At 43.4% G+C, this 27,342-nt stretch overlaps 1 protein-coding gene across 47 annotated transcripts in view; it reads left to right on the top strand.

Moving 5' to 3' along the window:
• Window positions 1–27,342, top strand: part of LOC134933410 (protocadherin gamma-C5-like) — a 688,451-nt gene that overhangs the window by 613,830 nt on the left and 47,279 nt on the right. For 2 of the 47 annotated variants that reach the window (XM_063928594.1, XM_063928590.1), the window contains exon 1: window positions 1,342–3,996. The exons of the other annotated variants lie outside the window; for them this stretch is intronic. In XM_063928594.1, the coding sequence (XP_063784664.1) occupies window positions 1,561–3,996 (2,436 nt within the window). In that variant the 5' untranslated portion in view covers window positions 1,342–1,560. Of the gene's footprint in view, window positions 1–1,341; window positions 3,997–27,342 lie in introns of those variants that run through there. 47 annotated transcript variants of the gene reach the window in all.

Genomic DNA, 27,342 nt, shown 5'->3' with positions numbered 1-27,342 from the left:
CATACACACACTTGGCCCCTCTAGTCTGCCCATGTACATACACACACTTGGCCCCTCTAGTCTGCCCATGTACATACACACACTTGGCCCCTCTAGTCTGCCCATGTACATACACACACTTGGCCTCTCTAGTCTGCCCATGTACATACACACACTTGGCCCCTCTAGTCTGCCCATGTACATACACACACTTGGCCCCTCTAGTCTGCCCATGTACATACACACACTTGGCCTCTCTAGTCTGCCCATGTACATACACACACTTTGCCCCGCTAGTCTGCCCATGTACATACATACACTTTGCCCCTCTAGTCTGCCCATGTACATACACACACTTTGCCCCTCTAGTCTGCCCATGTACATACACACACTTGGCCCCTCTAGTCTGCCCATGTACATACACACACTTGGCCTCTCTAGTCTGCCCATGTACATACACACACTTTGCCCCTCTAGTCTGCCCATGTACATACACACACTTGGCCCCTCTAGTCTGCCCATGTACATACACACACTTTGCCCCTCTAGTCTGCCCATGTACATACACACACTTGGCCCCTCTAGTCTGCCCATGTACATACATACACTTACACACTAGGGATCATTTTTGTTGGGAGCCAATTAACCTACCAGTACATTTTTGGATTCTGGGAGGAAACCAGAGCACCCGGAGGAAACCCACGCAGGGATGGGGAGAATATACAAACTCCACACAGTTAGGGCCGTGGTGGGAATCAAACCCATGACCTCAGTTCTGTGAGGCAGTAATGCTAACCATTACACCATCTGCAAACAAAACAAAAACTGGAGATGCGTTAATTCTCATCGATTGCGTGTGACACAGAATCACCCACTGAATCACTGCTGTATTGAGACTGTGAACAATTCTGTGTACAGCGCTGCATTACATTGAACATGTGATATATACTGTACAGTAAACACAGTAAATAAAGAGATTTTAACAATACAGAGTTTTATAGCAATAAAACTATTTGTTTATAATATTCAGCGCTTGTAATAGTTACCATTAATAAAATGACGGTTTTAAATAATCATCAGCTATTTAAATTATTTGTTTCGGGGGTAAATATGTAGCACAAACTTCATATTTTAATGTTTGGTCTGAATAAAAATTAGATTTATTTTTTGTTTTACTTTTCAACTTCTCTATTTTACAAACATATTTCCAGCAAGTATATAACAATATGTTTATCACAACTGTTGAAGTAAATACTGTATCTAGCAGTAAATTAAATGTAAAACTAATTAACAGCACTGGCCAGTAGAGGGCAGAGGTGACATCTGATCCTCTCCTGCTGCACATAACAGAGCTTCTGCTGTCATCGCTCCTCTCCCCTCTGGCTTTGTGAGCCGTTCATCCAGCAGCACAGAAACGAGAGCTCGGGCTCCGAAAAGAATCCTGTGGATGTATTTAACAAGTTGGATACAACTGTCCTACTACTTGGAACTTTTCTTGCACACCATGGAGTGACTTCATTCCTAGGATTACATGAGTATTCTGTGCCTGCAGTCACACTGCGTGGAGGGAAGGTTTAAGTTATGGACATTCAAAACTCAGCAGAGACTTGGAAATGGCAAGCAAAGTGCTTCTTCTTCCTTTGTAGCTGGGGCTGGGTCTCCGGGCAGCTTCGCTATTCAACTGTCGAGGAGTCTGATCCAGGGACAGTGGTGGGAAATGTAGCTCAGGATTTGGGGTTGAAAATCACTGATCTATCTAAGCGGAGGCTAAGGATGGGATCAGAGGGAAGCAGAAAATACTTTGCTGTGAACTGGGAAAATGGAGCTCTGGTTGTAAATGAGAAAATAGACAGAGAGAGCCTGTGTGGATCCAGCACAAGCTGCTTGCTGCCTGTGGAAGTAGTTACAGAAAATCCTCTACAGCTGCATCGTGTCAGTGTGGAGGTTCTGGATATAAATGATAACTCTCCTTTGTTTTCCAATGCTGAAAGAACTATACGGATCACTGAGGTGTTAGCGAACCCTGGGGCTAGGTTTGCCCTGGAAAGTGCGCACGATTTAGACGTGGGAGCTAATGGAATTAAACAGTACAGACTAGAACCAAGTCCCTATTTCTCACTGTCTGTAAAGAGCCGGAAAGATGGGACTCTCATCCCTGAGCTGGTGCTAGAGAGGATTTTAGACAGAGAAGAGGCAGACAAGCATCACCTCATTCTCACCGCTGTGGATGGAGGCGACCCACCGAGATCCGGAACTTCCCAAATAATTGTCATTGTTATGGACTTAAATGACAACGCACCAACATTTGATAAGGGATCATATAAAGCTACTTTAAAGGAAAATGCTCCTGTTAACACTGTCCTGTTACAACTCAATGCCACAGATCTAGACGAGGGGGCCAATGGTGAAATAGAATATTCGTTTGATGAGCACACTTCAGATTCTGTTAAAAGATTATTTGCCTTAAACCCAAACACAGGTGTTATATCTGTTATTGGCCCTATAGATCATGAGGAATCAAGATCATTTGAGCTATCCATCAGAGCTAGGGACAAGGGAGTACCTGAAATGGAAGGGAACTGTATTATTCAGGTAGAAGTCGATGACGTCAATGATAATGCTCCAGAGATCCTGCTAACCTTCTTAATGACAGACGTACCAGAAGACGCAGTTGTTGGAACTGTTGTTGGGCTTTTCAGCATAAAAGACAAAGATTCTGGACAAAATGGGGAGGTAAGGCTGGAGCTGCCATCTAATTTGCCTTTTAAGTTCAAATCGTCGGAGGGTCACTACTCCTTAATCACTGATGGTACTCTGGACAGGGAAATAACATCTCAGTATGTAATTGAGCTTATTGCCAGTGATATGGGCTCTCCTCCTCTAAGGACGCAGCAATCAATCACCTTGAAAATTTCAGATGTCAATGATAACCAGCCCACATTTGCGCAATCTGTTTACAGCGTCAGCGTACAAGAAAATAACAAACCTGGACAATTACTTGTGGAGATATCTGCTTCTGATCCGGATGAGGGTGAGAACTCCAATTTAGTGTACTCAATCCTCGACAGCCAGGTCGAAGGTTCCTCCATATCCTCCTTTGTATATATCAATTCAAAAGATGGAAATATTTACGCTCAGCGTTCCTTTGACTTTGAACAGATCCAGGTATTACAAGTGCCAATAAAAGTTGAAGACTCTGGATCTCCAAAACAGTTTTCCAATACAACTGTTTTTATCTTTATTGTGGATACAAATGACAACTCTCCATCAATATTTTACCCTGAGCACTCCAGTGAGTTCATTGCCCAGCAGAGGATTCCCAAGACCGCTCCAAGTGGTTACTTTGTTACCAAAGTAACAGCGGTGGACCTAGACTCTGGTCATAATGCCTGGTTGTCTTATAACATTGTTAAAGCCACTGACTCATCTTTATTTTATATGTCTTCCCAAACGGGAGAGATCAGGACTGCTCGTAGTTTTCTGGAAAATGAAAATCTAGAGCAAAGTTTACTGATTTCAGTTACAGACCATGGGGAACCCCCTTTGTCTGCCACAGTCACCATCATTATCACATTGGAAGATGCTACAGTTCAGGAAAACATGAAGTCCCCGGATTTATTTCATAGCTCAGCGAACAGCTCTGATATCACAATGTACTTAATAATTTCTCTTGTGGCCATAAGCTTGGTGTCATTTATTACTTTCACAATATTGCTTATAAAATGCCTCAAAAAGGATATCGGAGGATCTGGATGGTGTTGCAAAAATAGGTCTGAATCGAGTCAATACACGGGGCAGTATCAGCCCACTCTACATCTGAACACGGATGGCACACTGAAGTACATGGAAGTCAGAATGGGCCCAACAGATCTCCAGGGTCAGTGTTACAAGTCCTGTGTTTCCACCATGTCCGATAAAAATGATTTCACCTTCATGAGACCTTTAAATTTCCCTCAGTTGAAAAACATGGTCAGTGAGACAGAGGTTTTATTCCCTACTTTGAAAGCTCCCGGCCAGGTGAGACACCATTGCTTTTATACACTTTAATAGTATATTTGCTACTCTTATTAAATAGTATGTAATCATTTCTTCTCCATGGACTGACAGAGACTCTCTTAGATATTTTGTAAGTTGGGATGGATGGTGACCAGGTCAGGCTAAAATATCATTTCCTGAAACATTCTATTTTTATTAAAAAATATATGGAAAAACATAATTAAGAGGGGATTACAGTAAGTCAGTATATTTGTGGAGTGTAGAAACATACAGATACAATGTGTCTGTTATGTGGTAAGTCCTTATGACTCACAGATTGTCTTGGAACATTAGTTATTATGGGTCATTGTTTCAAAATAAGGGAAAACAAAGTTAGGAGTTTAAAAAGTAATACATATAAATTGGAGGTATCGGGCACATTGGGATAAGATTATTACAATGTACTCCTAAGCAAGAGGGCAGTAAGGAAGAAAATATAAGGCAGTTTTTATTTGAGTTTGGGAGAAACACATTATACAGCACAACAATATGTAGGTGGAAGGGGATAAGGCAAAGTCATAGGTGTGATACTGAAAGGATGAAGGTTTATTCATGAAGCAGTGAAAAGTGAGCCAGTGGAGAAGTTGCCCATGGCAACCAATCAGCATTGAAGTACCATTTAGAATTAGCATACTATACAATTGTACGGACCAGCTGATTGGTTGCCATGGACAACTTCTCCACAGGCTCACTTCTCCACTCTTTTCACTGCTTCTTGAATAGATCCCGAAGTAACTTAAATAAAGTAGTTTCTGGGATAGAAAGAGATGTAGCCTGGCAAGCTACTGTGCAAGCACTCAGCTGCTTTGTGGGGGCACAGACTATGCCCTAGTACTAACATGTCATGTGATACAGTATATTGTATGCCGCTGTCACTGTACGGGGTGCTAAGACCTGGATTTATGCAAAGGTCACGTAGGCTGCAGCCTGGGGAAGCATTAGTACTTCTGCTTCTTTTATGTCTGCCAGAATAAAAAACAAAACAAACACATGGATGGTGATTTTATTAATTATTAATTTGGTGTATCTATTTTTGATGAGGATGAGACATGATGGAGGGATAGGGCCCTTGAGGTCTGGGGCAATTAGAAAAGAAGCAGGAGTACAGCAAAAGCTGCCTAAGTGGGCAAAGTAATGAAATAGTTAAATCTAGGTTCCGCGTGTTCACTGATATTCTGTTATATACCGACCATTGTAAATACTATAGCCACCTGTATATACTGCATTTCACTGGGAGCATCATGTGTGTAGTGAGACTGTGTGGTCTATTTACTAAGTGTTGGTTGGAGATAAAGGGGGTCATTCTGAGTTGATAGCTGGCTAGCTACTTTTAGCAGCCATGCAAACACATTGTCGCCGCCCACCGGGGAGTGTATTTTCACTTTGCAAAAGTGCAAACACTTGTGCAGCAGAGAGACTGCAAAATCATGTTGTGCAAAACAAGAGCAGCCCTGTAGTTACTCTTCGTGTGCGGCGTTGATTCTAACGACGGGGGGGGCGGCTTTTGACGTCACACACCCGCACAGCGTTCGCCCAGCCATGCCTGCGTTTTCCCCGACACGCCTGCGTTTTTCTAAGCACTCCCTAAAAACGGTCGGTTTGACACCCAGAAACGCCCACTTCATGTCAATCTTCCTGTGTTCGGCCATGCAACTGAAGGCTTCGCTAGAACCTGTGCAAAACCACAAAAGACTTTGTACCCGTACGTCGCGCATGCGCATTGCGGTGCATACGCATGCGCAGAAATGCCGATTTTTAGACTGATCGCTGCGCTGCGAACAATGGCAACTAGCAATCAACTCAGAATGACCCCCAAAGTAGACAGAGATAAAGTCCCAGCCAACCAGCTCCTAACTGTCATTTTTCAAACACAGCTTGTAACATGGCAGATAGGAGCTGATTGGCTGATACTTTATCTCTGTCCAAGGTATAGTAAATAGACCCCTGTGTTTGAGGGCTGCATATGCACAGTGGGATGCACAATGTAACTCAAATTGTGCAGAGCAACAAAATCAATACTTTTTACTTTTAAAATGTCTTTATCCGTTTTAATTTACCATATGACAAACAGCGGCCATAAGACCAAGAGCGGCTGCGCTTACTAAACATAAGCTTATGCATTAGATATACCATCTTTCTTTTATTTAATTTCTTTATTTAATGAATATTCTCTGTGTAACGTAATATTCATTATTGGCGTACTTTTTGTGAGAAATAGCGTATGTATATATATATATATATATATATATATATATATATGTTGTTGTCTTTTCTTGCTGTGTGGTCCTGAGGACGGGTCTGCGGACCCGAAAGTGCTAGACCATTAATACACGCTGGTTATTTGATTGCTGTCTCCGAGTGCCTATCTATTTTTAGGATGATATATATATATATATAATTATTATTTTTTTATTTTTTTAAATGATTTCAGTTACATATTATTTATGGATTAATCAGATGTTGCAGATGTCATTTATTAACACTAGGGGAACCATCAGATAACCTTCCGTCTTTGGTACATTCCCCAGGCAATCTGTAATGCATTAGCAGAGTAAGGATAACATTAATTGTATTTAAAAAATTGCCCTCTCCGTTTACTACACTTGCGCTGACTGTATTTCAGACTGTTTAAAAAAAATTGTCTCTCTGTCAGGGGGAAGCATAAATGTGTCACAACCTTGTCCAGAATATGACTAATACAACCAGGAGCACACGACCATTAGCATGAGGTTAATCAAGTGTACAGAACTTTCAGATGGGCGGGACAGTCCCCTCCCCCTTCCTGAATAAATAACTAGTGAATTACTGTATGAGGTAACTGTAGCATAGGCAGAACACGGCTTTTACTGTATGTCCAACTTAAGAGAAAATATTGTGCTAACATTTGATTGAAAATAATTAAAAGTGTAGCATTAAATGTTTACAGGGCAGTTTGTGGATAAAAGGCGCAAAACATACTGTAAACAAAATGCAACATTGCAAAACAAAAAGTAAAAACATTTAAGCCTTGGGCCTGAGTTAGAAAAGTGTGCTAGTGGCTGCATTGCAGCTAATGTGCGAAAAAACGCGGATCTGAAATTGTGACACGGCCACCGGTGGCTTTGCGGGACCGAGCAACTATGGGGGTCATTCCGACCCGATCGTTCGCTGCAGTTTGTCGCAGCGATCGGGTCAAACTGCGCATGCGCCGCCGGCGCATGGCAGCCGTCGTTGCCTAGCGATTGCCTCTGAGGCAGAGGTGGTCGCTGGGCGGGAGGGGGCTGGACGGCGGCGTTAAGCCTCTGTTTAGGGGGAGCGGTCCGGGCAACGCAGGCGTGGCCGGACCGTTGAGTAGCTCCCGGCCAGCACGCTCAAGCTGCGCTGGTCGGGAGCTACTCTTGAAGTGCAAAGGCTTCGCTGCTGTGCGATGCCTTTGCACTTCTGCAGGAGGGGAGGGGGTGGCACTTACATGTGGGGCGGACTAGCCCTGTGCTGGGCGTCCCCCCGCATGTCAGTGTGAATGATCGTAGCTGTGCTAAATTTAGCATAGCTACGATCAACTCGGAATGACCCCCTATGTACAAAGTGTTGGAGGCAGATCAGTCAATTACTGAACTTCTGAGTAGCGCAAGTCAGTAGCATGGGCGCAGGAAGTGAGATGCTGGAGTTACTGTTACTGCATACATGATCACAGACGCAGACTGAGACACGGGCCAAAAACACACCTCTGTTTTTGGCACCACACCACAATACAGCCACCAGTCGCACCCTGACTGTCAATCACTTTGCAAATAAATCCTCACTGCGACCGATGTCTCACATGCTCAATGCAGTTAAGATGCCTGCCCAATCAGACGATTGCTTAAATACAAAAACATCAGTTTGTATATAATGCTGAAATGAATCAGGCCCTTTTTCTCAATTGTAAGTGGGATACACACGGAGAGATTTATGCTTAATTTCTAAGCAATCTGACTAGAAAAGAAGCACACATCTCTCCGTGTGTATGCCCCACCATAGCGATAGTGATGTGCGGCCCCGCGCGTCGCTATCGCCGGCTCTAGATTGGCCTGCATGCAGGCACAATCTTGTTACATCCCTCACTTCACTGCTGGGTGAAGTGGGCGTCTCCCTCACCCCGTCCCCCACCCCTCGCTCAGCACACATCGCGCTGTGTGCTGAGCGGGAGGAGAGATGTGTGCTGAGCGTTCTGTGCTAGATCGCTCAGCACACATCTCCCTGTGTATGCCCCGCTTTAGTCTGTATATGACACAGGAAAAGTTCAGATTACTTTTACTCATATGACGCAGATAACTGCTAAACTTGTATATAGTGAACACAATATCACAGAATGAAATGACTTGTAAAATATATTTTTTTTAATAATTTTACTAGCACCATAATAAATGTTTACATGATCATTTTTGCAAGTTACAGGACCGTGTCATTTTATTCCATAAACAATTGTTATAGATGTTCTAAACAGTTATTTCTGAAGCTAATTACTCCAACTTCAAATTATGGTTGTCATAAAATTGGCTGTGATAGAATTCTGGATTGTGACATTGTTGCAAACAAAATGAATCAGCGTGCAATCTACCGCACAGATAAATTCACAACTATAGTGAAAGTTTACATGTTTGTCTTGTTACTGTTGACGTTTCCTGTTTATAAACTAGGCTAATTACAATCAAAACAATAGGCAGACTGAATATCGCTAGGCGTCCAAAGTTCTGCTGTTACATATTTACTTCACTTACCAGCTTAAATGTATGGATAGAAAAATATATATACAGGGCCCAGATTGTAATGGTCACATATCATTTTTATGGGTGTTGTATGGTATTCCGGCGCCGGGATCCCAACCGCCGGCATACAGGCAGCTGGGCGAGCGCAAATGAGCCCCTTGCAGGCTCGCTGCACTTGCCAAGAGGGAGTATAATTGTCGGTATGCCGGGTGTCGGGATTCCGGTGTTGGTATACTGTGCGCCGGGATCCCAACAGCCGGCATACTGAAGACCACCCCATTTCTATATAGACAAGTTCGTTTTCAGCAAGCAAACACCACACACGTACACACATATGTTTACTGTGTGTGTGTCTGTCTATGTATGTATGTATGTATATATATATATATATATATATATATATATACATACTGTATAAAGATAGATAGTTAGATAGATAGATAGATAGATAGATAGATAGATAGATAGATAGATGTAACTTCTACATGGGTTTGGCAAGTAATATATACAATTGCTGTATAGCTTATGTTTCTTACAGTCACAGAGAGTAGCGGTAGAACTTCCTAAGCATTTCCGGACTGCAGGGCTGCCCTGCAGGGGGCAAGATAATGTGCCCTGTTAATCTGTGGTAGCTACAGAGGGGATGGTTGTACCTATGTATGATTCACTGTAGATGTGCTGGGAATTCACAGTTAAGACAGAACCGCTGAACAAGTATTAAATCATATGTAAGGCTCTTGTGCAATAATCTTAATTAAATACATCCAGAAACTTAATTTCCCAACTTACTCCCCTGGACATCTATCTCGCTTACTATTACTATGTGTCTATTTGAGATGCCGCACTTTCTTAAACCCATTATTTAAAATATTTAACATTATTTTCCCTACATTTATTTATCTATTTAGTAACAGTTTCTTATATAGCGCAGCATATTCCATAGCGCTTTACAATTAGAATACCAGTAATAGAACAAAACTGGGTAAAAACAGACAGACATAGAGGTAGGAAGGCCCTGCTCATAAGTAATCCTTAGAACTACAACATAGGCCACTCCACCTGCATCACATCCAATTATCTGTGTCCCTACATCAGTCCTACTGGCAATACTGATCTTCTTCTGTCTGTACAAACTATATTGTAGCCGCCATACATGATCTGTTCCTAAGCGGTCCCAGCCCGCCGGCAATGACAGAAACATGTCTCACACCCGGCCTCACGTGCAGCCCTGTCACATTGCCAAGCAAATATCTCATCCCCACTCTTCTAAACATGAATGATTTGTAATACATTGAAACGTCTTCTCAACGCTCCCACACAAACCTATCCAACCACCATCATTTAAAAAGATCTTGCTTCCTACTCAGGGATATGATTCAGTAGATCAGATATGATCAACAACCTGCTCAGTTGTTTTTTTCAGAACTCTTGGGCCCATTCTCTTCATTTGCTGTCACATACAAGGGTGACGTTTATTCCCTCTTCTCCTCCCACTGTACCACCTTTCCCTGTCTCCTGTTCTCTACCAGGCCTTACCTGATCTGTAACCTGTTTCCGGTATTTTTACATCATTAGTCAATCATGAGTTAATTACTGCTAATACAAACAAATGGCACAAATTCTCTCTCAGATGACAGTTATAGCTCCACATTGTCATGTCCCTCCAAGCTTGCCTACACCGGCCTCACATCATTCCTTTCCCCACTATAGAAAGATTTTTATGTCCCACACTCCACAGAGACTGCCCTAAACATAGCGGTCAGTGATTTAATCACTGCTAAATCTCCCGGCTGTTTACTTCTTGCTGTTACTACACCTTGGCTCCTGCGCTGCATTACATACAGGACTCCAAGGAACTGCATTCCCAAGATCTTATTGATAGTTTCCTTCGTTGGCTTTCATCCTACCCATCAAACCACTTCTTAGTTCTTAGTGTTTATTTATCTTCCCCACTTCCTCTATAAGTTGATGGACCGACCACAACACTTGGACCAAGACACTCTGACGTTCTGTATCACACCTATTGTACCTCTATGTGGTCGATACCCAAAGTAATCAATCCACTCCAGATCGCTCACACAGATGTTGTCCTGTTTTTTAAACCCAAAAGCTTGTTTTGATTTGTGGGTGTTTTGTAATTCACTATCTCTGAATATAATTAACTATTGTGAATGTAGAAGTGAATTAGGTGGTAGCAATGTTTAAAACAGATGAAGACAACAGAGATGAAAATCCTTGTCTTACAATAAGATAATTACATCATTTGTATTCCCATAGTCATAGATTGGTAGGCCCAAAGGGGATCCGGACTGAAAGTCTACAGTAACTAGGTCGACAATGTCTAGGTTGACCACTATTGGTCGACAGTAACTAGGTCGACAGGGTGTCTAGGTCGACAGAGTCTTTAGGTCGACATGTTCTAGGTCGACATGTCAAAAGGTCGACATGAGTTTTTCACAATTTTTTTCTTTTATTGAACCTTTTCATACTTAACGATCCACGTGGACTACGATTGGAACGGTAATCTGTGCCGAGCGAAGCAGTAGCGGAGCGAAGGCACCATGCCCGAAGCGAGGGGACACGGTGCACTAATTGGGGTTCCCGGTCACTCTACGAAGAAAACAACACCAAAATAACATGAAAAACTCATGTCGACCTTTTGACCTGTTGACCTAGAACATGTCGACCTAAAGACCCTGTCGACCTAGACACCCTGTCGACCTAGTTACTGTCGACCAATAGTGGTGGACCTAGACAGTGTCGACCTAGTTACTGTCGACTTTCAATACCACACCCGGCCCAAAGTTACAAGTTCAATGTAAGTACAGGTCAGTGTAATGTATTTAAGATACATGTCAGCTCGTAACAGTTTAGTGCCATAGGGGTAAACGTAAGAGATTGTGAGCTGCAGGAGTTCCACGCAAGTCTGCCTGATATTTTAAAGGGGCAATCATTTAAAATGCAAAACCAGGTTGGCATCTGGCAGGCTATTACATTTACCCCTTAGGGGGGTATTCAATTAGTGCCAATTCTTCGACCAGTCAAAAAAAACCGAGCACTTTTCGCCTGTTTTTAGGCCAAATTTACATTCGACCTATTCAATGTCCGTGCCATTTTTTTGATTGGTCGAAAAATCCAGCAAGGTCGTAAACCATATGGATTGGCAAATTCACCGCCGATTCACGTGTTTTGGCGAATTCACGGGTCCATCTTGACCCGTGCCTATTTGGCAAAAATAAAAGTGAAAAGGCATGGGCAAAAGGTGATTCAAAAACGTAAATGGGCGGAATTGAATACACAAGGTTGAATTAGTGCCGTTTTTTAGGTTAGATGAAAAAAAGGCACTAAATGAATACCCCCTTAGTGATAATATTTGATCAGAGATGACTTGTGCTGTTCTGGAATATACCAGCATTGCTGTGAGATTATATACAGCTCTACACTCTTTCATTGCCATTACATATAAGGAAAATTGGAGTGAAAGCAAGTTTTGTGGGTGGAACAGACCTTTTTGCGGATGTGCAAAGTTCTGGAACTACAGACTTACAGTTACATGTTTGAATCACCAATACACATGAATGTATTTATAACTTTGCTTCTCATGAAATGTAATATACTGTATGAATGGTGTTGGGAATGGCACTGTGTGATGTGGTTAGGTAGGAGACTGGGGACACCTAAGGCCAAATTCCCCCTGCAAACCGTGCAACATTTTTTGTGAACTATCATCTTCTCTAATTGCAGTATAGATGTACTGAGCTTACAGCTCAGATCGAATGAGCACAGGTGCACTGCTATAAATATACACAATGATCTCTATATTGTCTGTACAAATCCCCAGTGTACATGTTCCTAATGAAGTGTACTATTCTAAGGTAATCTAGAGAGAACTTTTGTCATGGTTGTATAGATCGCATTACATTGATGGCTATAATTTAATGGTAGACTATAATATTCAAGCTCTTTGCTTACACTGGGACAAAAAAATAATTTAAGCTATTTTGGGGATGTGTTGACATTGAGGTTGTCTTTTAAATTCACTGTTCGTGTCACAGCGCCTATAAGGAGTGTCATTGTACATACCTGAATACAGAAACTCAACTGCATTGCCGCTGGAGAACTCAGTGTCTCCTGTTCTATTCCGAGAAGCTCTGTCCACGTTGCATGTTGTCCAGTGTCGGACTGGGGTATGAGGGGCCCACCGGGGTAATGCATTGGTAGGAGCCCATGTTTAGAGATGTGGCCAGTGTCCAGTGGGGGGGTGTTCTGCCATTACATTGTTTGCCTAACTTTAGAGAGTGCATGGGCTGGGTCCCATGATAAATCTATATAGTACAGTATATACAGTGCTACCATGCACTGTAGAAAATACACCATAATCCAATGCAGTATAATGTAACATATGTATAATTCACATGCACAGCCTGGAACCTGGGTGGGCCCACAGGCAGTTGGGCCCACCGGGGTTTTCCCTGTACCCCTGTGGGCCAGTCTAACCCTGATGTTGTCTTAGTATCTGCAAGAATCCATAATTGCCTGGGTGCTATTAAAGGATTACTATAATGGCAAGGTGAATGTGGACATCTAACATGACTTCATTGCGTGCAAACAAACAAAAGCTGTATGCCTATATAATAAAACAGCAGACATTTCAGCAAATCCAGTACAGAATCCTGTGCCAGACAGAACGCTTTGTATGGATGCAAATAGTGACCTTTAGCATACGGCTCGTGCACACAAGCAAATTTACACATTTATGTATATTTGCGCCTGATTCTGGGTTGGACTGACGTTTGCGGATCTGCTTTGCATGAAATGAGCACTACCGGGCAGGAACTAGGCGGTGACAAGCCGATCGCACGGAACTGTTCTGCCTTTTGGAAGTGTCATGTGTGCGTAGCTTGAGTTCCATACTATTCTGAGCCATGCGTATGTGGATGGACACCCTGTATCAGACAGATCTCTTGTACTTAGCATGGAGATGGGGCATCTGCCAATATTAATGATGACAGGTGCACCTGTGCATGGAAAAAACAGCAGGCGGAGCAGAATCCCACTTGAAGCAACACTGTTCCTTGCAGTAGTCCTATCTCCTGATCGCCGGGATCCCAACAGCCGGTATATTAACTGCATGCCGTATTAGCATAAGGTGGTAAATCTGTCTTCCATAGCACCATGTGTCCGACGCAGAGTAAGCCACTAACTGCAGATCCTGTACTTCTGGGGCAGAGAAAGCTGCGCAGGGAGTCAGCAGTGTGATCAGCTCTGTGTGTGTCCGATGGATACACAAGCTGATCACTCTGTAATACTAACAAAAAAGTAAAAAAAAAAATCATACTCACCTACCCAGGGAGCATCCCTCCAGGAGCTCCGATCACCGATTCCCGGGTTTGGTGAGTATGATCACTGGTGGGGGGGAGGTCATCGGCGATTTAAACCCAAATAGATACCCAAAGTAGCTATTTTTCATGGTTCCATTTCCGAATTGCAGAGTCTAATAGAAACTACGCGAGCATACAGAAAGGAATTTTATTCAGTGTTGCGTGGCTGATAGGACACAATATTGTGCAATGCCCTTTTTCTCAGATTTCTATATAATTATCTTTCCATATGTGCCGTTAATAATATAGCTATGTGCTTCCAAATATAGGGGCATATGTATCAAAGATTGGAGAAAGATAAAGTACCAACCAATCAGCTCCTTTTATTTTTTTAAACAGCCTGTAAACTGACAGGAGCTGATTGGTATTTCTCTCCAAGCTTTGGTAAAGCTCCACCATTGGCTATAAAACAACAGGAGCTGATTGGTTGGTACTTTATATCTCTCTTCTTTATCTATCTACAAGCTTTGATATATATGTCCCACAGTCCTTAGTGACTTTCAAAAATACTCATTAGACCATGTGGATTCCTCTGTTCACTTCCTGCAGTTCATGATTAAAGATTAATAGCAAATACAACGTTAAATTTAACTTATTGTAAATTGTAACTTATCACAAATGTGAATCCCATTAGAATAGTCTTTATCCTAGGCTGAGACAATAATATTCACCTTGTGTACTATACTGCCATGTGCTTGTTGTGTGCTGTGTTATTTAATAATCAGCTTCCATGCCCACATTACAGAAGGTACAAATTACGCTGGCTGTTGTCCAAAGCCTTTGTCTATCTCTACTCCCTTGCTTTGCATGTGTATACTGGTTTATGTCTTCCGTCCTGCAGATAGACTTTCACAGCCCTACACAAATTGTGTATTCAAATCTGCACCAGATAGATATGTTTTCACTGTTTCATTCAGGGTCGGTGAGGGGTGGAGCTGGTTCTACTTACCTCGTCCCGTATTGGTTGGAGGGGCACGGTGGGCACTCGGGTCAGTGATTGCCCCCACCTGTAACACTTCTCTTCTTTGCCCAGGCTTGGACTGGCCCACAGGGGTAAAGGGGAAACCACCCGTGGGCCCTACTGCCTGGGGGCCCTCCTCCTGCTCTAAGGATCAGGTTCCAGGCTGTGCACTTGAATTATACATTATACACATGTTACCTTATACTGGACTATGGTGTATTTTCTACAGTGCATTGCTGTTATTAATCTGTTTTTAATCTGGTACATTATCATGCAGCAGCTGAATTTACTGTATATACTTATGAAGGGGCCCAGCCGTTGCACTCTCTAATGGTTAGTCAAACCAATGAGGTGGCAGGCCACACCCCCTTTGCAGACAGGCCACACCTCTAGCTCAGGCCCCTATTACTGCATTCCTCTGGTGGGCCCTACATGCCCCAGTCCGACACTGTCTTTGCCCACTACTGCTGCAGCCACATCTGTATACAGCGCAGCCACAGATGCACATGTGCAGATTTTCCTTCTGAGACATCACTCGCAGTGCCCTGGACAATGCAGCCTGATTGCAGCCGCCAGAAACATTTGATAAAATGTCTGCAGCGTGAGTACACTGGGCCTAGTGCTTATTACTCAGACATCTGATGAGCATGTGGCTGTTCTGATGCTATATCCCCGAATGCAGCAGTGGATCACAGTACCCAGCAGCGGGCATCCTTTAACACAAGACGCCTTCTGAAAGTTTGCATAATTTTGCAAAGCCGCTGCGTACAAAGACACAGCGCTGGGTTAATAGCATCCACCACTGAATAAGCCCCCACCTGTACTATTTAGTGATTGCACCAGGACCCAGACAGGGGACAGCAGTAAGGGAAATGCTAATGTGCACAGAACCGTAACGGTTAGTCCAGTAATGTGGGCAAAGTGCAGTACCGTCACGAGGGGTGACATGGAAGGAAACACGTTGAATCCAATTTTAATGATTTTACTCAAGTGAAATTATGAAGTAACACATAGCAATCAAACTGACACATTTGTTTTCATTGTCTAATCTGCATGGCACTGATCAAGCCAATTGTTTGCTGCATTCCTGTAACATGTAATGTATTGACAAATGCAGGGGGGTTTCGAGTTTGCCGGAAACATCCCTACCCCACAGACTACATGCAGTATAAAGTGCGGAAGTGGCAGCAGATTTTCCTATCAAGTCTGCTGTGTGTGTCTGTGGATCTGAGTCTTCTATCATTGCACCAGAGAGAGAATCTAGTAAGTGGCTTACCATGATCAGTAGTCCTGCATATGTCTGACGTACTGTATTACATACAGTAAACTGCACTTTGTTTGGAGCAGACTATAGCTTGTTAAATGCTAATTATACATCCTTCATGAGCGACAATCGCTCTAAAATCAAACATTTGGAAACCCTTCTCCAAATATCCTGCATTTGCCCCTGTAATGTGTAATACCCCTTTTCCACCTGTAGCATGGGTCGCAGCTGGGAGGCTGACATGGCTGCGACCCGTGCTACAGCTCCCTTTCCCACAGCACTCACCAACCCGGCATACTGCCGGGTTGGTGACGCTGCTAGTGACGCGGCAGGGGCGGCGCAGGGAGATCACATGATCTCCCAGCACCGCCCTTCCATACACTGTGAACGGGAGCCGCGTCGCATCGATACGACTTCCGTTCACACTACACAGCTTACCCGGGTAGGATTCCCGGATCACTTGATCCGGGAATTTGTAGGGAGGACGTTTCCACTAGGAAAAAACACGGGTAAATGCGCGCCCCCGCACATTTACCCGTGTTTTTAAAGCTAGTGGAAAAGGGGTATAAGTAAATCATGTCCTGGGTATCCCGAACTATGGGCCTAATTCAGACCTGATCGCTAGAGTGCGGTTTTTGCTTCCCTGCGATCAGGTAGTCGCCCGCCTACAGGGGGAGGGGGAAATCGCTGTACAGGGGTGCGATCACATGTGCAGGAGAGCTGCACAAACAGAAGTTTGTGCAGTCTCTGCACAGCCCAGGACTTACTCTTCCAGTGCGATGATCGGGGGCCGGAGCTGACGTCAGAAACCCTCCCTCCAAACGCCTGGATCCTCCTGCGTTTTTCTTTATTATTATTATTATTATTATTATTATTATTATCCTTTATTTATATGGCGCCACAAGGGTTCTGCAGCGCCCAATTACAGAGTACATAAACAAATAATCAGACAGGAAAACAGCAACTTACAGTTGACGACAATATAGGACAAGTACAGGGTAAATAAACATAGCTACATCAGCAGATGACACTGGAATAAGTATCAGGTGGCAGAAGACTGCTGGATTTGGTGCAGCTGAAGATTATTAAAGTAAGAAAAGGGTAAGCACATGAGGGAAGAGGGCCCTGCTCGTGAGAGCTTACATTCTAAAGGGGAGGGGTAGACAGACAGGGGTGAGACAGATGGGGTACATAGAGAGCGTGGAACAGAGGTTTAGGATGAGATTTGGCTGGGTTTGGTGAAGAAGTGGGTCTTGAGAGCCCGTTTGAAGTTTTGTAGAGAGGTGGAGAGTCTGAGGGGGGGAGGTAGGGAATTCCAGAGAAGTGGTGCAGCACATGAAAAATCTTGGAGGTAGGAGTGGGAGGAAGTAATCCGTAGGCAGGAGAGTCGGCGAGCATTAGCAGAGCGAAGAGGACGGGTGGGAGTGTAAAGCGAAAGATAAGATCAGAGATGTAGATGGGAGAGGAGTGGGTGAGGGCTTTGTAAGCAAGTGTGAGATGCTTGAAATGGATTCTGAAAGGGAAGGGGAGCCAGTGAAGGTCTAGTAAGAGAGGAGAGGTGGATGTAGTGCGTTTGGTGAGGAAAATGAGCCGGGCAGCAGCATTGAGGATAGATTGGAGTGGAGAGAGGTATTTGTCAGGAATGCCAGTCAGGAGGAGATTACAGTAGTCCAGTCTGGAGATGACCAGTGAGTGGATAAGAGTCTTAGTAGCATCCTGGGTCAGAAAGGGTCTGATCCTGGAAATATTTTTTAGATGAAAACGGCAGGTTTGTGAGAGGTGCTGAATGTGTGGTTTGAAGGAGAGGGAGAAGTCAAGGATTACTCCAACACAGCGCACTTGGGGGATAGAGGAGATAGTAGTGCCATCAATAGATAATGAGATTGTAGGAGGTGAGGTTATGCGGGAGGAAGGGAAGATGATCAGCTCGGTCTTAGACATGTTAAGTTTAAGAAAGCGCTGGGACATCCAGGAAGAGATAGCAGAGAGACAGTTGGAGATATGAGTGAGGAGAGTAGGGGAGAGGTCTGGAGAGGAAAGATAGATTTGAGTGTCATCAGCATAGAGATGATATTGGAAACCAAAAGAACTAATGAGTTTACCTAGTGAGGACGTATAGAGAGAGAAGAGAAGAGGACCAAGGACAGAACCTTGGGGTACCCCTACAGTTAGTGGAAGTGAGGGGGAGGTGGAGTCATGAGAGGAGACAGAGAATGAACGGTCAGAAAGGTAGGACGACAACCAAGAGAGGGCAGTGTCACGCAGACCAGTGGAGTGAAGGATTTGCAGTAGGAGAGGATGGTCCACAGTGTCAAAAGCAGCAGAGAGATCAAGTAGAATAAGTAGAGAGTAGTGTCCCTTAGATTTAGCAGCATGGAGGTCATTGCATACTTTTGTAAGGGCAGTTTCAGTGGAGTGGAGAGGACGGAAGCCAGACTGGAATGGGTCAAGCAGCGAGTGTGAGGAAAGAAAGGAAGTATGGCGGTTGTAGACAATACGCTCAAGGAGTTTGGAGGCAAAAGGGAGGAGAGAGATGGGTCGGTAGTTGGAGAGAGTGTTTGGATTAAGGGTAGGTTTTTTAAGAATAGGAGAGATGAGTGCGTGCTTGAAGGCAGAGGGGACAGTGCCTGATGAGAGGGAGAGATTGAGAAGGTGGGAAAGATGGGAACAAGCAGAAGAAGAGAGGTAGCAGAGGAGGCGGGAGGGGATAGGGTCAAGTGGGGAGGTGGTGAGGGGACAGGAATGAATGAGGGCCATGACTTCCTCTCCAGATGCATGGGAGAAAGATGACAGAGTTGGTGCGAGGGATGGGGAGGGTTGGTAAGGGATGGGAGAAGGCTGGTTACTGATGGTCTGGTGTGATGTGATGTCCTGACGTATGGAGTCAATTTTGGATGTGAAGTAAGTGGCAAAGTCAAGAGCAGAGAGTGAGGAAGGGAGACGAGGTGGAGGTGGGCAGAGGAGTGAGTTGAGAGTGGCAAAGAGGCGCCGGGGGTTGGAAGACTGGGAGGAGATGAGGTTCTTGAAGTATGACTGTTTAGCAAGAGAAAGGGCAGCACTGAAGGATGAGAGCATAAGTTTGAAATGGAGGAAGTCTGCCTTAGAGCGTGATTTCCTCCAGTGTCGCTCAGCAGTACGTGAGCATTTTTGCAGATATCTGGTGCATTTGGTGTGCCAGGGTTGAGGTGTTAATTTGCGAGGGTGAATAGTGGTTGGTGGAGCAACAGAGTCAAGAGCAGAAGTAAGGGAAGCATTATATGTGGAAGTGGCTTGTTCAGGGCATGAGAGAGAGAGAATAGGAGAGAGAAGTGAGTCAAACAGGGAGGAAAGGAATGTGGTGTCAATAGCTTCAATGTTACGCTTAGTGATCGTAGCCTTAGGAGGTAGAGATGGGGAAGTCGAGAGAGATAGGTTAAAGGAGAGCAGGTGGTGGTCTGAGAGGGGAAATGGGGAGTTGGAAAAATCAGAAATATCACAGCGGTGAGTGAAGACCAGATCCAGTGAGCTCCCATTCACATGGGAGGGTGAGGAGGTCCACTGGGAGAGACCAAGTGAAGAGGTGAGGTTAAGGAGTTTAGAGGCAGGGGACTGTGTGGGGATGTCAATAGGGATGTTGAAATCGCATAGGATAATGGTGGGAATGTCAGAAGAGAGGAAGTGAGGAAGCCAGGAAGCAAAGTTGTCGATGAATTTGGAAGCAGTGCCAGGGGGGCGGTAAATGACAGCTACTCTAAGATGGACTGGTTGGAAGAGGCGTATGGCGTGGACCTCAAATGTAGAGAATATAAGGGATGGTTCTGGTGGTATGAGTTGGTAGGAGTAACTAGAAGGTAAAAGGACCCCAACACCACCCCTCATGAAAAGGTCATGAGTGGGGACCAGTTTGTTACAAACAGATCTGGCATTCCAGAGGGCACAGGATAGGGGGTATGAGTTTGTGGGAGAGATGTGAATGAGATTTTCAGGGTTGCTGTAGCGATGAGGTGGGATTCATTTTGAGGGCAGGGATGATGAGAGAGTAGTGATGGTACGGGTGTCTGAGCTAGGAGGGGAAACTGCAGGAGGTGGGCAGGGAGGGAGGTCAGTGTGATGTGGATGGGGGTGTGGGGAGGTGACAGGGAAGGGAGAGAGGGAGCAGGGCTGAGTTGTGGGGTAGCAGGACCATGGGGCATAGGTGAATGAAAGTGGGGTAACAGGAAAGGTGGGGGAAGGAAACAGAGGGATGGAGGGGAGACAGAGGAGGGGAGAGAGGAGGAGGTGTAGGAGACTAGGGGGGAAGGATAAAGGTACATTATTAGGTAGACACTGAGTGATGTGGGGAGTGTGAGGGAAAGTGGAAGTAGGAGAGGAGACTGTAAGGGAATCCGAGCAGTAGAATTGCAGAAATGCAGGTGAGAAAAGCAGTGTAGGCTCAAGGGGTGTAGATTTAGTATGAAATGAGTCAAAAGCGTAGATAAAGTGGGTGCAGAAATGTATTTGGAATGTAAGAAATGAAAGGATTGTGAGAGGTTTAAGAAGCAATGGTAATTATGTTAGATTTTTTAAGTGTTTGCAGGTAAAATTGCATTGGTGCAGCTGTGCTTAAAAAACAAAATTACAATAATACAGATATAGGCATTTGTAGGTGAAATGGACGGTTTTTGAAATGTCCAAGTAAGGTTGTCCCGTGCTATTTAATCAGATGCAACAATCAGGAGGTGAGTGATCTGAGGAGTAAGTGACTCACATTTGTTATTAGTTCTTCAGTTTTCTTTGTTTTGTTTGATTGGTGTGCTTCTGTTTTCCTTCTTTTTTTTTTCTGGACATTCCCTGGAAACAGTCAGTTGCCGCCCACAAACGGTCTCTTTCTGTCAGTCGCCCGTGCAATTGCTTTTCTCGCACCATCCTGTCGCTGACTGGCACTCCCCGTCGCTGCGGACCAACGTGCCTGTGCATTGCGGTGCATACGCATGCGCTGTTCAGACCTGATCGCAGGCTGTATGAAAACGCAGCCTAGCGATGAGGTCTGAATTAGACCCTATGCTTGGGAAAGGATATACAGAGCTTAGATGTTGAGACCACAACATAAGTTTTAAGACAATGTATTCTATGGTATCTATACGTTCTCAAGCATTTTTCTGTATTTCCTCTGAGTATTTTTGTTTTATTGCATTCCTGTAATATTACACAATGTCTTCCAGCATGTCATTGTCTTCCAATAATGATCCTGAACTTTGGCTGACTCAGAAAGCTGTCATAGAAGGAAGAGTTTGGAAAGGATTTGGTTTGCTGATTGATGTATCAAGGCTCTTACTTACTATTAAGTAGTGTTCACTTGGCATTCTGTGTGGTTGCGCAGCCCTTCTCGGCACACGCAACTGAGAATAATAACAGGCCTGCACTGGAATATATTATGGCTTCTCAAGCTGCATCCTGTTAAGAACTGTGCACTTTCTGGATCTGTCTATACTCTGCGTCTGGTCAAAACAAGATTGGGCGGGAATTGTGAATTGTGAAAAACATCATGATTTTGGATTTCTACATAGTTGCGTATCCAGTGTCCAATTGCCGGCATCATAACAGAACTCATTGGGTGATTTGCAGTGGTGCAAGTAGAATTTTTTTCTTAGTGGTACTGATAGTGAAAATGGGCGTGGTCACGCGTCATGAGGGGGCGTGGTCACACTAAACTAGGGGAGTGGCTGCATGACAATAGGGGCATGGCCACATTATGCCAGACACCGTAATGCCCCTTACACATTATGCCAAACACCGTAATGCCCATTACACATTATGCCACACACCGTAATGCTTATTACACATTATGCCACACAACGTAATGCCCATTACACTTTATGCCAGACACGTAACACCCATTACACATTATGCCACACACCGTATTGCCCATTACACATTATGCAACACACCGTAATGCCCATTACACATTATGCCACACACCGTAATGCCTTACATATACCACACACCGTAATGCTGATTACATATTATGACATTCACAGTTATGCCACTGACACCATTTTATGTCCCACACAAAAAAATGACCCTCATAAATTATGCCTCAGCGGTGGGCTGGTGGTACTGCGTACCACCACCATATTTCTTAATGGTACTCTGTACAACCCCATAACACCCTACTTTCAGCCCTGGTGAGTTGTGATTGCATTTTTCGTTTGTTATATTGCAATGAAGAGGTGTAAAGTTGAAAAAAACAAGTACCTTATAATATACTTTTCTTGCCACCCATGAACATAGTAATCTTTGGTGGCTTCTTGTACACTTTTGGTGTAATTTACGCTGGTGGCAGTGGTTACTAAACATGTAGACTAGATACTAATTTTTTATATGACAAGAGGTCTGTAAATGAGTTATTTCCGGACCATTGTTTAGCTCAATAATAGACTGTCTCAGGTATCCCAACGTTTTGTTGCACACACCTTAACCCCCTTTGTATTCTTGCACTAATTGTTCTTCTTATAAAATACAAAGGTCGGCTCACATATCATTTTACACAGCAGCTATGACTGTGATATATTTATCATAGGCACTTGTGTTATTATAAGTGTCCCATGGCTCGTTTTCTCTCATTATAAACATTGGCAGAAAAATGTACAGTAGGTGACCCAAGGTCATTTACCCGTCTTATCCTGTGGAATGTAAAGGATATATGTTCACGCTGTTGTTCCTTTCCTGTGGGATAATGCACTAAATTAGAGAAAACTAAATCAATATTATCAGCTTTGCAAGAGCAAGTGCCCAACATTGGGTGGATAAGATTAATACTGAACAGTTAAGAGTACATAGCAAAGGCGTTAGTACTGTAGCTCAATGTTGTGATAAGAACTGTTAAAAGATGAGGGGGGGTATGTTTCAAGCCTTGGAGAGATGTAGGGAGTAATTCATAGTTTATCGCAGCAGCAAATTTGTTGGCAGTTGGGCAAAACCATGTGCATTGCAAGTGGGGCAGATATAACATTTGCAGAGAGAGATTTGGGTGGGTTATATTGTTTCTGTGCAGGGTAAATACTGTCTGCTTTCTTTTTACACTGCAATTTAGATTTCAGTTTTGAGCACACCCACCCAAATGTAACTCTATCTGCACATGTTATATCTGCCCCACCTGCAGTGCACATGGTTTTGCCCAACTGCTAACAAATTTGCTGCTGCGATAACTCTGAATTAGGCCCATAAAGTGGAGACGTTGCTCAAAGCAAATGATAGTTAAGCTGATTGGTTGCTTTGGGCAGCTACTCCACTTGATCTCCCTCCAAGGTTTGATATAACCCCCCGGCAGGGCTGGCATCAGAAATTGTGGGGCCCATGACTGGCAAATATCCTTGTTATGGACTATAAGTGCCATAAAGCTTCCCTGTGACACAAATACCTTCAGAGGCACATGGTGCAGATTACTATTGTATTATAGCCTCAGCTATTGTTTCAGGATTATTATACTTTATACTGTATTAACTACAAACTTTAGCGCCATACATTTCTCTGGGAGAAATCCACCTTGTCATTTAATCAGATGCCTAATGTTTTAGGAGTCATTTCTAATGCACGCTGATGGATTTGCTCATTTCTGCCAATAAATAGAACTATTTGGCTATAGCCAAACACGTGAAGACCGCACCATAACGGTTGCGCTGAGGCCTTTCCTGAAAGCACTACATCGCAACGGGTTCCTACAGCAATCAGCAAGAAGTGTATTGATGTGTAATTATTAGATGGCTCCTTCTGTATTCAAGCACATTGATTCACTTTAAAATATCTTTACGTATTGGTTACATTTATATTATTGCAGACTTTTTTTTCTGTAACGCAGGTTTTTACCCTCTTAGCAGTTGCGTATTGAGCCATTTTTATTTTAGCTCACTATATGGGGTCTATTCATGAAGCAGTGAAAAGAGTGAAGAAGTGAGTCTGTGGAGAAGTTGCCCATGGCAACCAATCAGCTGCTCCGTATATTTTTATAGTATGCAAATTATAAATGTTACTTCAATACTGATTGGTTGCTATGGGCAACTTCTCCACAGGCTCACTTCTCCACACTTTTCACTGCTTCATGAATAGACCTTAAACTCTTCTAAAGCGTTAAGCAGTCTGAGTAGGGAAAACTAAGTGAACTAAGTATTAATTTGCATATCATGGGTTCTATTCCATTATGGGTGAATTGATGACCGCAATGGGCTGGTGCAGTGGCATTAAAACTGGACCCTAAAATAAGACTCAAATATGTCCCTACAGTAAATCACGGATTTTAGCTTACAACCCCTTAGGCGTATTATAGGCTTCCGTATGTGTGGCTAATGTGTGCACTATGGGGGTCATTCCGAGTTGATTGCTAGCTGAATTTGTTTGCAGCGCAGCGATCAGTCTAAAAATTGGCAGTTCTGCGCATGCGTATGCGGCGCAATGCACGCGCGCGACGTACGGGCACAACGAACGATGTAGTTTTGCACAGGGTCTTGCGATGCATTTCTGCCGCAGAGTGATTGACATGAAGTGGGCGTTTCTGGGTGGCAACTGACCGTTTTCAGGGAGTGTATGAAAACCGCAGGCGTGCCAGGAAAACCGCAGGCGTGGCTGTGCGAACGCTGGGCGGGTTTGTGGCATCAAATCCGGAACTGAATAGTCTGAAGTGATCGCAGGCGCTGAGTAGGTTTTGAGCTACTCTGAAACTACACAAAAATGTTTTGCAGGCGCTCTGCGATACAACCATTCGCACTTCTGCTAAGCTAAAATACACTCCCAGTGGGCGGCGGCATAGCGTTTGCACGGCTGCTAAAACTAGCTAGCGAGCGAACAACTCGGAATGACCCCCTATGAGCCAAATTCATGTATGTAAATAAAGCAATAAAAGCAAGTAACTGCAACTGGGCAAAACAATGCTGCACTGCAAGTGGGGCAGATGTAACATGTGCAGAGAGAGTTAGATTTGGGTGGTGTGTGTTCAAACTGAAATCTAAATTGCAGTGTAAAAATAACATTTTTGGGCTACTTAAGCAGCCTGTATTTACCCTGACAAACAAATATAAATGTATTTCCCCTTGCATGGCAACATGGTTTGTTCCAGACACAAAATTACTTGTTTTTTTTTTTTGCTTTACTTACCAACAGAAGCCAGGCCCTATATCATTAGCAGCACTCCTAATTGGAACGCGCCATTAGATATTTGTTGTATGATCTCCCTTCCTAGCAATGTATGGTTTCCCTACATGTCAGTCACGTATGGTTTGCCTAAAAATCATTACCTGAGCTCTAATTTATGGTTCCATTAATCTTTACCTACCATCATTTATTTTAGACAAGTGAAATTGGAATATTATAAGTCCCGCCTCTAATGTGGTCAAAACGACACAAAGAATCACACAATTCTGGTTGAAAACATCGGCCACTTTCATGTAACATCTGAACATTTTGATAAATATCCCTTTTTATAACTACAGTATGTGTCACAGTTAGTGGTTGAGAATGAATGAGCACTGCCATTGATTACCATTCTGTGCAGACTCTAAGCAACAGTTTTATAGCTTGACCTTCTCGTTACCTCTCCATCTCATCGTCCATGGAGATCTTTCCTACTTTCCTACTTTAATTCATCAACTCATTATTTTTATAGATCTAACATAACATGACAGCGTTACTGATGGTATGATATTATGTGTTGTCAGAGACATGTGAAATTGGTTAAGCACATTATTCGGACTCTCTGAAGTCACGCATTTTACCACAGCAATGTGAGCCATAATCCCACAGCGCCGGAACACTTCATTTAACTTGCAGTCATCAGGGATAATAGTGGTTGTAGTGATTTACAGAGCCTCGCTCCCTGCTCATTACTCTAGGAGGTGCAGGATCTGTATAGGGGCAAGCAGTACTGGCACTTAGCTGGAATCAACACAATCACTTTGTATTTGAAAAGCTTTGTGTAATTAAAAGGGAAATAATATGGCTACTAAAAATACAATATACATCAATGTCTTTTGACCTTAAGGTGCTAATGGTTCTCTTTATGAAATAATAAAATGTTGCCTCAAAGTCTAATATACTTAATTGGAGGAAAAACCTCAGCATTGGCTTATTACTTCCAGATGTAGGCAAGTGTCATCCACGCTATGTAGCTGTGCGGAAACGCTATCCGCCCCCAAGCGTATTATGTATATTAACAATGTGTGAGCTGTTGTAGCCTCCTCAAAGAGATTAAATCAGTTTGGTTTGCTTTTCTACACTTGTGTTATTAAATTACGCTTGTGAAGTTGTGTGTGTGTGTGTGTGTGTGTGTGTGTGTGTGTGTGTGTGTGTGTGTGTGTGTATAAATATATATATATATATATATATATATAGTGTATATATTATTATTAACCGTTTCTTATATAGCGCAGCATATTCCGTTTCGCTTTACAATTAGAACAACAGTAATAGAACAAAACTGGGCAAAAACAGACAGACATAGAGGTAGGAAGGCCCTGCTCGCAAGCTTACAATATACATAGATATAAATAGATATATGTATTTATTTATTTATTTATTAAATATAAATATAAAGTATGAGAACATTTTTAAAACATACAGTTTTTAAGACAAATACAGTTTGTTTTATAGTTTGTTTCATTTGTAGTTTTCTGAGTGCAAGTATTCAAATACTTCTGCTTATGTAACAAAGCATTGATAGCTCCCCTGTATAATACTCTCAGTGATTTTGTTTATTTGCTTTCGCATCCAGTACTCAGTACCTGCATAGCACTCACAGGATCATACAGTCATATGTTCAGAAAAGTCTCTCTTGCTCTCTCCTCTCTCCTGTCTCTCTCCCTCCCTCTCTCTCTCTCTCCCTCTCACCCCTCTCTCTCTAGTATACATGTCCCGCACTAACATCTACAACCAGGGATAGTGTGCTGGGGTGCTCCTGACCTCAGGTAATACCCACGGGTTTCCCGTGTACAAATAGCAATATCTGATGTGAACAGAGGGCACTCTCCAGCCTCTTCCAATATGTTTATT

Source organism: Pseudophryne corroboree, chromosome 6 (genome assembly GCF_028390025.1).
Source record: "Pseudophryne corroboree isolate aPseCor3 chromosome 6, aPseCor3.hap2, whole genome shotgun sequence".
Taxonomy (NCBI): domain Eukaryota; kingdom Metazoa; phylum Chordata; class Amphibia; order Anura; family Myobatrachidae; genus Pseudophryne; species Pseudophryne corroboree.
This window is presented reverse-complemented; position numbering and strand designations above follow the sequence as displayed.